The sequence below is a fragment of the Anomaloglossus baeobatrachus genome, chromosome 4 (genome assembly GCF_048569485.1).
Source record: "Anomaloglossus baeobatrachus isolate aAnoBae1 chromosome 4, aAnoBae1.hap1, whole genome shotgun sequence".
NCBI classification, from domain to species: domain Eukaryota; kingdom Metazoa; phylum Chordata; class Amphibia; order Anura; family Aromobatidae; genus Anomaloglossus; species Anomaloglossus baeobatrachus.
Window position 1 is genome coordinate 24,095,947 of NC_134356.1, and position 12,584 is coordinate 24,108,530.

The 12,584-nt window shown below is 48.0% G+C and overlaps 1 protein-coding gene across 1 annotated transcript; it reads right to left on the reverse strand.

The window, feature by feature from the left end:
* Nucleotides 1-5,696: 5,696 nt before the first annotated feature.
* LOC142302277 (E3 ubiquitin/ISG15 ligase TRIM25-like) lies at nt 5,697-7,301 on the reverse strand. The gene has a single exon (XM_075343348.1). It carries the CDS (start codon nt 7,299-7,301, stop codon nt 5,697-5,699), a length of 1,605 nt encoding a protein of 534 aa, XP_075199463.1.
* Nucleotides 7,302-12,584: the final 5,283 nt, after the last annotated feature.

Below are 12,584 nucleotides of genomic sequence, written 5' to 3' on the forward strand. Positions count from 1 at the left end.
TGGTTGCACACCGTCTCTGGGACGAATGGACGGTTGTTGCGATGGAGCCTTGCGCTCCAGCAATACAACTTCACCATTCGCCACAAAAGGGGCCGGGACCACGGTAACGCAGACGGGCTGTCCCGACAAGGAGAGGACGCGGACGGGCGCACACCGGAGTGTGCTGCCCCCTAGCGCCCTCAAAAGGGGAGGGGGGGGGGGGGGGGGGGAGGTGTGAGGAAAATCCTGGGATATGAAGAGGAATTATGATTTCCAGTCATAATCGCTCTCATCACTCCATGGCAGTGCCCCTCCCTTCTTGTTCTCAATGTCCAGCATCTGGAAAGGTGTGAAGTCCCACTTACACCTCCAACAGCCATCTCCTCTAATATGGAGATTGCTTGTTCTCTCAGGCCTCTAAAACAAAGAGAGAGAGGAAGAGCCCCTGGGAGCTGTGTCCACTCAAAGAAAGTGGACAGTGACCTGGCAAAACCAAAAGGAAGCTAGTCACCACAGGAGAGCATACTGCTGGCTCCGTAATATCATACCCAGTTATGATATTACCGTGCGTCTCAGCCATACACCCCCTACATCGTTAGAATCGGGACTTCGAGCCGAATCTGTGCATATCCTCGGAGTGTATATGGCACCCTGGGGCGGCGAGATATAGAGAACTGCTAGTAGGAGTCCGGTAAATGAGTCGTGCTTGGACTCAAAATGCAGAGGGGACCCGGGCGGATCTGATGGCACCAGAACCATCCCGATCGGACCTCCCAGTCCGGAGTTGCAGGTAATAGCCCCTTCTGGGATATTACTCTGACTCAATGCAGGGGGAGTGGCAGTGCTTCCCTGTGAGGTCACTAAGGTAGGAGGGGACCTGGATTTGCCCAGGTTGATAACCCTACTTCGGCCATTTCCCAGTGTTCTTTTGCTCGGGGGTCTGGTCAGGGAAGACCTGTGAGGGAGATCCTGGAAACCTGGTCCGCGGCGCCCCCCTGTGGCCAGATGCACAAGGTATCTGCTGGAACTGTGTATGCCTGTTTGTAAACCATGCTTTATCTGTAACTGTACTCTGACATAACTGTATATTCTGTAGATTCCCTATTGTATATATATTGTAGTTTCTAGTGTGCTTTAGGCTGATTAAATTATATAATTAATCTTGGGCTGTTCTGTTATCTCGATCTTGAATCCCACGTTCGTGTGTTCGGCTAATAGTTACCGTGAAGCGGTTGGTGGCAGCGAGTTTGTGCCAAGGATTATTGTGGGGAGGCCAGTGAGATTCGGGAAGATTTTATATATATATATTGCGCCCGCGGAGGTCGGGGGAATATATACCCTACTCTCACTGGGGACCCTTCAATAATTGGCATAAGTAGTATAGCGGCCTCCTTGCTTATTGTCGGGCAATCCCATAATTGGCCTGACTATAAGAGGGGCGCTAGAGAGCGCGTCACGTGCTCTGTCGGTCGGGAGGTATAAAGGAGGGGTGACCCCCCACTTGTTACCCCCCGATTGTGATGTACTGGTAGCCAGCGCGGGGGATTTCTGAGTGACCCCCCCCGGTGGTTCGTGACACCTCCATTCTTGCTTCCAGGCATAGCATCACCGCCTGTGAGGAGAGCAACGCTACTGTGGCAAACGGACCACTGGGGCGCCACACTTGCTGGGAGTTGTAGTCCATAAATTATGTGTACTATGAAGGATATTTGACTTCAATGTGTTGTAATGAGCTTTACACAATCAGTATCCCACCAAGAAGCTGTCCAAGTGCATTGAGCGGCACCAGTGCACCTCCAGCATAATCTGCATATGGCTTCTAAGTGATCAGATCTCTACAGAAAAATATATTAAACGCCTATACAGCTATACTGCTGCTTCCAATAAGAGAAACGTACTGACAGGTTCCTATCAGATAATAAACCATATAATTAGTCACTCCAAAAATAAAACAGATAAATAAATATATAAAAATTGAAGTTTATTGAAAAATATAGCACAATTCATACAAAAAGACATTTTACATTTACAAATTTAAATTTATAGAAGATGCAAACAAAGGGAGGCTAATACAGAGCACAATACCAACTAGAATATATTATGACGCAATACCAAAATGAGTGACTAGATGGCAAAAGATTAGTAAAACAATGGTGGCTTTACAGTGTGTCCACCACTATCCTGTCCACCGCCATTAACTTGAGAACGACAGCAGCTATAGGGCTCTTCTCCACTAGCGTTTTATAAATCACAGCGATACTCGGCTCAAAATGTGAGTAGAGTATCCTGCGTGTGATATGCGTACAGTGTGTGTTTTTTTCCTCACATAGCATCCGTATGACATGTGAGCGTCATGCGAGTGCTATGTGAGTTTTTAGGTAAGCAGCGTAGGACTGGCTACGGGAGAAATCTCCTGTAAAACCAGTCCTGGCCGGGGTTACCTGCACTCAGCTCCAGAGATGTAACCTGAGCTCCAGCGTCTGCCTGATCTGTCTGCAGCTGTGCTGACCTGAACAGCAATCGCCAGGGAATCCATCACTCGGCGCTCGCTGTTCAGGCTGCAGTCTGGAGCTCAGGTGACAGCTCCCGGGTTCAGTGCATGTAACCGCGGCCAGGACTGGTTTTACAGGAGATTCCTCCGGTACCAGTCTGACGCGGTATGCAAGTGTCAGGATCCGTGTGACATGCGTATGCCACCCGGATTCTGACTTCTCTCACCCCCATAGGATTTCATGGGGATGAGAGCTGAGAATCGCAGCATGCTGCGATTCGAAGGTGGAACCGTGTATAGACATAAAAAAACGGATAAAAGGAGACAGCCTCATAGGAAATCATTACACAAATTGCAAACTGTTTCTCAATGCGAGGGAATTTGCAGGAAAAAAACGCTAGTGGAGAAGAGGCCATAGGCATAGAAGTGGTGTCTAGGTATAGTAAAGTAGCCATACGCTACGCAATGAGACCACCTATAGCGCCACCTGGTGGAAAACGGAGTTAGCATTTTTATCTCGAAAACGGAACAAGATAGAGAAAAAAAGTGAATTACAAAGTTGTAGGGCATCAGCAATTCAATACGAATTGACACCTTGCATACAGAAATGCTATGATATGAAACCCATGACGCCCCCAAAACAATGAATGCTGGTCACGCATATTGCGCTCATTTAACTTTGATGCTCAAAGCGGCCCCCGTCAGCTGCAATGCACATCTGCATTCTCAAGTTAATGGCGGTGGACAGGATATGGGTGGACACACTGTATATGACACGTGGAACATTAGGACACAGTGTAAATGCTAGGGTAATGTAATACACCATAGGAAAACAGTAATCATTAATATATAGATGTAAGTAATATAGATTTACCAAAATAACATACTAACTACTCAGTTTGGATCAGAGAATATCAGCCTCCATCTCGGGATCCCACCAGATTTCTGAGGAGGCCGAGGGTCGGCTTTTCTCTGACAGGGGAAAAAAAAAAATAAATAAATGAGACTTCTGCCATCAACCAGTTCCGGAAAAAACACAGCACATGGATGACATTCTAGTGCCATCTGATGTTTTCACGGACACACAGACTTCTATTGGGGAGATTGATCCAGGCTCAGATGAAAAATCGGACAGGTCACCGTGATTTTGGACAGACCACTCAGTCCACAAAAATGCACGGACCTGTGAACAGCTGTAAAGACTATAATAGGCACCAGTGCCATCTGTGAAAACCACAGATAAAACTCGTATGCAAAAAAAAAAAATGAGAGGCATAATTCACATGCTAAATGAAAAGGAAAGTTGCCATGCCACTCCACCCCCAAAAATGACGTACGCCTCAAATGACTGCATAAAAAGGTTGGCTCTAATCTGCTGAAAACCACGTAAACAGAAGTTTTGGGAGGGATGAGAGAAACCAAACTTTTCAGGCCTATAGATCAGTGGTATATGTGATGGAACAAGGATGAAGCATCTGCTGCAAAGAAAACTCAGGCTATGTGCGCACTAGAAAATGGACTTTTCGTAAGAAAAATCCGCACCCTCTGACAGTATACCGTGCCCGCGGCAAAAACACTCGCGTTTTTGCCGAGTTTTGCCGTGGTTTATCCACGGGTTGGTACCTGCGGTTTTTTACCATTATCTACGGCAAAAACCGCAGGTATCTGTGGAAAAAAAAAAAAAAATGACATGAACATTAATTGCGCAGCGGAAATTCCGCAGGTATCTAAAAACCGCAGTGTGAGCACAGCATTTTCCTATACCCATAGGTTTTGCTGGGGAATGACTGCAGAATTATTAGAAACATTTTCTGCAGCAAATCCGGGGTAAAATTCACTGTAAATCCGCACATGGCTTTAAGGTGAAGAATGGTGGAGGCTCCATGATACTTATAGAGAAAAATGGCGATGGCTTGATGATGCCGACACGGACGGATGGTGGTGGCTCAGTGATGCCGACACTGACGGATGGTGGTGGCTCAGTGATGCCTATAGTTCAGCAGCTAATTGGCATCTAGTTTCAGAACACGTCATCCTGATAATCGTGCAGTAACAGTAGGTAAGAAACTGGTTTATAAAATTTGATTGAATACATTTATTCACTGGTCCAAACAATTAGAGCAGAAATAAATAATTAAATGGATGTGTGATCACCCAAAAAAAAAAAAAAAAAAAAAAAAAAGCCGATTCCATGCGCTCTGCCTGCAGCTCCTGCCATAGACAGGTGTTAACTGCGTCCCCTGCATAATCGCACGGAAGAAGTGACATGTCACTTCTTAGAACGCGCGCTTCGGGCAGCAGCCGAAGCGCTGCGCTCTAAGACACCACGTGCGCACGGCCCCTGCACAATCTCCATAGATTATGCAGGGGACGCAGGACGCATGCAGTTACACTGCGCTACAAAGCACAGCGTAACTGCATGTAATTACGCAACGTGCGCACATAGCCTTAAACTGGCACAAAAAAAAAAAAATGGGCACCAAAGTATGTTATTGAAAGGGGGAAATGACAGGAGCCATCTCACCCAAACACACAGATAGAGATGCCCTACCCCAAACTCAGGGCACTTCAGCCTGACCCAAATGGGTTCTGGGCCCCAAGACATTTAACCCCTTAAAACACCAGTTACATATGCAAATTGTTTAAATCAGCTGTCTGCCCACTTTGATGCCAGTTCGGATGCCCAGAACCCATTTGGGCCAGGCTGAAGTGACCCGAGTTTGATGTGAGGCATCACTATCTGCATTGGGGGTGTGACATCAGTAGCCCAAGGTCATTTAACCCTTTCAATACCATCCATTAGTGCTCACTTTGATGTGTATTTTTGTTTAATAGCTGCTTTTAAGTGTATTCATATCAGGGCGCCACATTACATTGTATTTTATTGTGATTTTGTAAAAATAACCCCCATAAAATAAACAATTGCCCAATATGAAAACAGACAAATAAGAAACCAACTTCAGAATCGATAATAGATGAGCATTATTCCCAGAGTATATAATCTCCAGTATGTATTATAGTAGCAACTGAAGATATATCACTATATACCTGCACAGCTGATCATACACCCATATCATCTAGTCCTAGTGACAGCTGCCATGTAGCGATCATCCCCTGTATCCCACCATCTTATTCATCCTATTGGCGAAATGATTTAGCAATTACAAGCTTAGTTCTGTCTCCAGTATCTGCCAAGATATCTTACATATTCATAAATTTCTCCCAATTACTGTTTACCCCCTAATATCTTTATAGAACCACCATATACATATAATACAGCATGAAGGGGCTCGAAGAAGGCGGCAGTGAAGGTGTGTAAGTGTCTGATGGGGTCACACAGCTCATAAAAGGACAACTGCCCGGCCTCATAATCCAGACAGATCCTGAATCTATCACTGGAGATCTTGTCAGGTAACCGGATCTCTTTATTGTCATGTATCACAAAATAATGACCATAACATCTCCACAAACTCCAGGACTTGTTATTATCTCCTATCAGTGACTGCCCCCTCCTGCCTATACTGGGATAAAACATCCTCACCCTCCTGTCTATACTGGGATAACACATCCCCACGATCCACCCCCCTGATCTACTGCCCTCCACATCCCAGTAATGTCGTCCTGAGGTAAATCCCCTCCTGCTCATCACATGATTACACTGGAATCTCTCTGCTGTTTCTGGACGATTCTGGTCCCTTTCTGTCCAGGTCGCAGTTTTCAGGTCGTCTGATATAAGCAGATTATTACCAGCTGTGTTTACATCCAGTAATGTGTCTGCAGGATCCTCCACATAGATCCCCCTACTTATACCTGTTATTACCTCACATAATGTGTGTAATGTGTGTGAGATCACAGCCACATCCAGGTCATCTCCATCATGGAGCTGTTTATCATGTCCCCCTGTGTCCTCATCACCTCCCTCCTCCTCAGGATCACACAAGTCCCCGGTGTCTGGTTCCTGTAAGACGGTCAGTGGATCAGTCATGTTACACAGCTCCTCAATGTGCCTCATCTTCCTGGACAGCTCGTCCTTTATTTCCAGCTGATGGATCAGAGCAGACAGTGACAGTGACTCTTCCTTTTCCTGCCTGGAGATCTCACTCAGGACCTTCTTCTCCAGGTTGTCCACCCGTCTCCTGATGTCCGTGCACAGGGCAGTGACTCTCTCGGCTTCTCCAGCTGCTTTTTCTTGAGCTTTTCTTCTCTGTGCCTCCAGACACTGGACTCTTTCCGAAGTCTCCAGTCTGTTTGTTATCAGTTTTTGGAGAACATTTCTCAGTTTCTTCTTCTTCTCTGAGGCCTCATCCAGCATCTCCACCCGGTGTCCCCGATGTTCTCCTGCTGAACAGTAGACACAGATACAAGCAGCGTCCTCAGTGCAGTAATATTCCAGGATCTTCTTATGGACAGAACATTTCCTTTTCTCCAGAGAAGTGCTGGGATCAGATAAGACGTGTTCTGGTGATTTGCTGTGAGCCCTCAGATGTTTCTCACACAGAGAAGCCTCACAGTGTAGACAGGATCTAACAGCAGGTACAGGAGAGTCCACACAGTAAGTGCAGCAGATCCCAGTTTCCGTCTGTGTTGGTGGAGTAATCAGGATATTCTCCATTATGTTACGCAGAGCTATGTTCCTCATCAGCGCCGGCCGCTCCTGAAACCTTTCTCTGTATTCAGGACAGGAATAAACTCCAGACTCGTCCTGTGTATCCAGCACACGATCAATACAGACCCGGCAGAAGTTGTGTCCACATCTCAGCATTACAGGATCTGTAGAAGTGCTCAGACAGATGGAGCAGAGCAGCTCGTCTCTCAGATCAGCAGACGCCATGGCTGAAAGAGGAAAAGAGAAAGAAAACTAATTTTCTGACACTCAAACATTGGGTGAGTTTATACTTGTTAATGAAAGACAGATCGGGAATACAATTAGGCTAGGTGTGTAAGCTGCATCTTTGTGGTGACCACAAAGATGCACATTTTTGACCCCCCAAAAATGCCAAGTCAAATCTATTGATAGAAAGAAATAACAGGATACCTTGATAATTAGAACAATAACTAGCTTGGCCCGCTGTTTTTTTTTTTAATTATTTGTTTGGTAAAAAAAATGACTTGGGGTCCCCCCATTTTTCATATCCAGCACAGGAACAGCAGCAGCGGTGGGCAGCAACCCTCAGCTGTCTGCTGTCCCTTGGCTGGTTATGAAAACTAGAGGGGGATCAAACCTTTTTTTATTTTTAATTAACTCAAAACGTAGAATCCCCCCCATTTTTCTAAAACCAGCCAAGGTACAGCACACGACTGGGGTCTGATATTATTAAAGTGGGAAGGTCCATGGTTATTTGGGCCTTTTGCAGCCTAACAATAGCAGCCTACAGCTGCCCTAGAAGTGGCATAACCATTAGATGCAATTCTGCCGCTGGACCTGGCTCTTCGTTGCCCTGGTGTAGTGCCAATCGGGGTAATAAGGAGTTAATGGCAGTCCATAGCAGCCACTAAGTCCTGGATTAGTAATGGCAGGCGTCTATGAGACACCCTCATCACTAATCTGTAAATGAAAGTCAACACGGAAAAAATGTTTTATTTGAAATAAGCCAAAAAAAAAAAAAAAAAAAAAAAAAAAAAAAAAAGCACCCTCTTTCACTCGTTTATTAATTCCAAAAACACCCCTGCGGGTCCAACATAATCCACACGAGGTCCGATAACGCTTCCACCACTGCTACATCTGAAGCTCACAGCGATCGCAATAGAACATGACTGCCCACTGTAAGCTCCAGGTAGCAACTGAAGTGAGCCACGCGATCAGCGGTGACATCACTCAGGTGATTTGTGGCCATAGGTGGAGGACTTCAGCTGTGGCCGCAACTAACCTGAGTGACGTCACCGTACCTTTGTCTGTGATTGGAAGCCTCAGACACGCTGTCACTCAGCATGGGAGCTTGTCTAACTGCAACTAATCAAAGACGCCGGTGAGCAGGGGAAGCAGTGAATATGTATGAGCCTAATGAGCGGCCCTGGAAGAAGAATGAGAGTCTGCAGGAGCAGTGTGACAGTTGCCCCAGTGAATTGGTAAGTATGAAGCACTTACTCCTACCCCTTTGCGCCGGATTCTGGTCCCCATAGACTTTATATGGGGAGCAGTCTATGGCCAGATACCAGAGATCAATTCTCCCGCCGACCCAGAGTCAGTGGGGGATTGATCTGCCAGTCCTCCAAAATGCAGGGACACAATGCAAAAAGAATTGACATGCTGTATCTTTGTGGTCACCACAAAGATGCAGCCAAAAGAAACTTTTGCACACAGTAACAATGAAATTTCATAGAGTTTGCTGGGGAAGGCAATGCATGCAGTTTTGGGATCAAAACTGCATCTGAAAAATGTGGGGGAAAAAAGCGACAAAAAAAAAAAATGCAGTGTGAACATAGCCTTAGGCGGGCTTTGCACGCTACGATATCGCAGGTGCGATGTTGATGGGGTCAAATCGAAAGTGACACATCCGGCGTCACAGTCGATATCGTAGTGTGCAAATCCTTTTTGATACGATTAACGAGCGCAAAATTCGCTACGCCAGCAATCACAAGATGTCGCACCTGCGACGGGGACTATCGCACTCGACATCGCAGCATCGGCTTGCGATGTCGCAGTGTGCAAACTGCCCCTTACTCCCACAATAAGTGTTTGCAGCGTGTTTCGCTGCATCCAAAATGCTGAACTATACAGTACAAGTGTAGCACCCCACGGGCTTAAGGGGTTTACTCGTCACCAGACCAGTGATATTTGGGGTTGCTGCTGTGACTGGCCTGACCCGGCTCCGTGAAAAGACAAACAGGTGGGTGCAAGGTTGTCCGATGTAGAGGGGGTTGGAAGGAGGGTGAAGGGTCCCTGGGGAGCATCACCGGTGGCGGTGGTGACTGAGGGACTCGGCGAGCGATCCCTCCTACGACTTCTCTCCCAGGAGCGTTGTTGGATGAGGATGCTTTGCAGCGACACCCGTGGTGCGCGGCCAGGTATTAGCCGCCACTGCGAGATGTTACCTTCCTCCAGGGCTGATGTTAATGCAGCCCAGATGGTCCAGCTCCCCACACGTGGAGCGAGCTCCGGCGAGGACGGTGGCGACCGGGGGGAGTGGGCCGTTGGCGCTGAAGTGCGAGGCGACGGCGATGGTAACAACAAGCTGAGGCACCGAGTCTGCGCTCATTGTGTAATATGGGTCCCCTTGGCATGAAGTGACTTGGGGACTCAATTCCACCTTGTGTCCCATTCAAATGCGGTTAGCCCGGGGAGTACCTAGTCGACCCGCGGCCCTGCAGAATCGTTGAAGCAACACGAAGTATGGTCCATCCTAGGGATCTGCAACCTGTCTGCGCCAGCCACCAAGGGAGTGGTTCAGTAAGCTTCCCCTCAGCAACCGTGTCCTCCTCAGTCTCACTGGCTCACCCGACCGTCTGCCGCTACTCGCGGTCCACCCGGGTCCAGTTCCCTCCAGTCTGCCAGCGTCTACAAGTCCATGATGTCCTGGTACTCTCTCTCTCCTTCCATGTCTCTGGCTGGCTGTTCTGCTTGGTTGGTCCCCCCTCTGGGGAGGGAACTGGGTCACAGACCTCCCCCAGGGAGCTGTTAGTGCTCTGCCTCGGGCTGAAGTCTGTCTTTTCTGCCGTGATTTCCTTTCTGCTTCTACTGCCCCCTCTCTCTAGATGACTCACTCTTCCCGGGAAGTTCCTCTCTGCCATGGTAACCACCTGTGCCCTGATTTTAGTGTGAATGCACCTGGTTTCTTGTTTGTGTAAGGCCTGCGACACACATCCGTGCCGCCGGTATGTGTTTGCCATTTTTTGCACGTTATTTACCTTAGTTACTAGCGTCTGCAGCTCTCATGCTGCCAGTGCCGGCTCCCTGCACGCATAGCCGGATTACACATCGGGTAAATAAGCAAAGGTTTGCTTATTAACCCGATGTGTACTGTGGCTACGAGTGCAGGGAGCCAGCGCTAAGCGGTGTGCGCTGATAGCCAAGGTAAATATCAGGTAACCATACCCGATGTTTACCGTGGTTACCAGTGTCCGCAGCTTCCAGACACCGGCTCCCTGCAAGCGCAGCGTCGCTTGCACGTCGCTACTGGCTGGGGGCTGGTCACTGGTCGCTGGTGAGATCTGCCTGTTTGACAGCTCACCAGCGACCATGTAGCGACGCAGCAGCGATCCTGACCAGGTCAGATCGCTGCTGGGATCGCTGCTGCATCGCTAAAGTGTGACGGTACCCTTAGGAACAATAATCAGTGCAGCATATCGTCTTGATTAACTAACAGGTTTGACGCTGCATGTCAGTGTCTTTTTGCAATCACCAACTGAAGGACGCTACTCTGATTCTAAACTTCATTCACCCTTAGGCCTTGTTCGCACGCACCTGCTGAATATTCTGCAGCAATTTGACAGCACATGTGCGCTTCAAATCGCTGCAGAAACACTGCATAATGGATGCAGTTTTTCTGTCGAAAAAAAGCCGATTTCATGCGCTCTGGCTGCTGCCCCCACCATAGACAGAGCGGGAGCTGCATCCAAAGGGCACAAATTAATTGACATGCTGCTTTTATGAACGCATGGATTTGGGTAAAAATTTTAGCACCCAAATCGCTGCGTTCAAAAAAGCAACGTGCGCACGTCTCATGCACAATCTACATAGATTGTGGTGTGGACACAGGACACATGCATTTACGCTGCAGTGTAATACGCAGCGTAAATGCATGTAATTACGCAACGTGCGCATGAGCCCTAAGACCATGTGCGCACTAGAAACTGACTTTTTCTTAAGGAAAAAACAGACCCTTTGAAAGAATCCCGCACCTGCAGTAAAAAAAACCAACGCATTAATCCGTGGTAAATCCGCAGCGTGCGCACATAAGTCTTATACTTTTACTAACACCCAGAATAGGAGGGGAGAGGTGACATCAAACACATACAAGCAGATCCTGCCCACATTTACTGCTGTAGTAATAGCAGCAAGCAAGGATTTCATGGCAAATATCATCAGCTGCTCCCCCTAGTGTTTAACAGTTGACAATAACAGAACTTTGTAAAATATTTTATACCATGTAAAATAAAAAATGAAAACCTTCATTTTTCTCATTTTTTTAATTGCTGAAAAATGTGGTTGGAGACAAATTCCCTTTGAAATAACAATCAGAATTGTGTAATAGTAAATAATGAAGCAGTAGTAATATTCACCAAGGCCAAGGTTCAAATTGGGACATGTAATAGTAGTGTGGCGCCCCTGACCCGGTCAGGCACCACTGAGTACTGCACCCATCCTGGGGACAGTACAACGCAGGTAATCCAGAAGGCTGACCGAGGTGTGACTACACAGGCGCATAGTGATCAGGTCTGACACATGTACCTTTGAGAGGACCCCTGGGGATCCCAGGAGGGGGCAAAGCCTTCACCTCCACTGGAATAGTGGAGGGGGTAAAGCCTCCATCTCCACTCAAGGGGTGTGGTGGAGAGCCTGGTTGCTAGGTGGCGTAGGCAAGAACAGGAGAGGAGGGGCAGTGAGCCGGTTCAGTGTGCAGTTCAGGGGGAGCAGACGTCAGGAGCAGACCCCTGGGGCTGTTGCAGTCTGACAGCGTCCGCGCAGTGGCTACCGACGGGGGAGAACGGTCACCTAGTAGTGCTACCCGAAATCCATCTTCAGCTAAAGAGAGAGCAACGGAGTGGGAAGTAAGGAGACTGCTAGGGAGTTACCAGGCCCAAACGGGTAGTAGGTCCCAGTGCAGGGATAGATCCACCTTTCCTTGCCAAACCTGCTTGAGGGGGCACTTCACACCCCCAAGAACACACTACAGAGTCCGCAGCCACGTAGCCACAGTTAGGGCCCATAGTTCACAGGAGGCAAGCAGCCGGAGTGTCCTGGTCCAGGCTACAAGCAAACGGGCCAAACGAAGGGGAGAGAGGCTTCAGCAACTTCCCTGGGTGACCCCCATAGGGACTAAAAGTCGGGGTTACCCCAAAACGCAAAGGGCTAAGGAAGGCGAGTCGGTAGTCACCCTCATCAGTCAGCCTGAAGGACACCTGGTTCCAACCTGGTTCATCCCAGCTACGCCCGGGTTACTCACTCTGCCACCTT

Excerpts from the sequence above, each read along its gene's own strand:
- LOC142302277 (XM_075343348.1), bottom strand. The coding sequence starts at position 7,301 with ATGGCGTCTGCTGATCTGAGAGACGAGCTGCTCTGCTCCATCTGTCTG.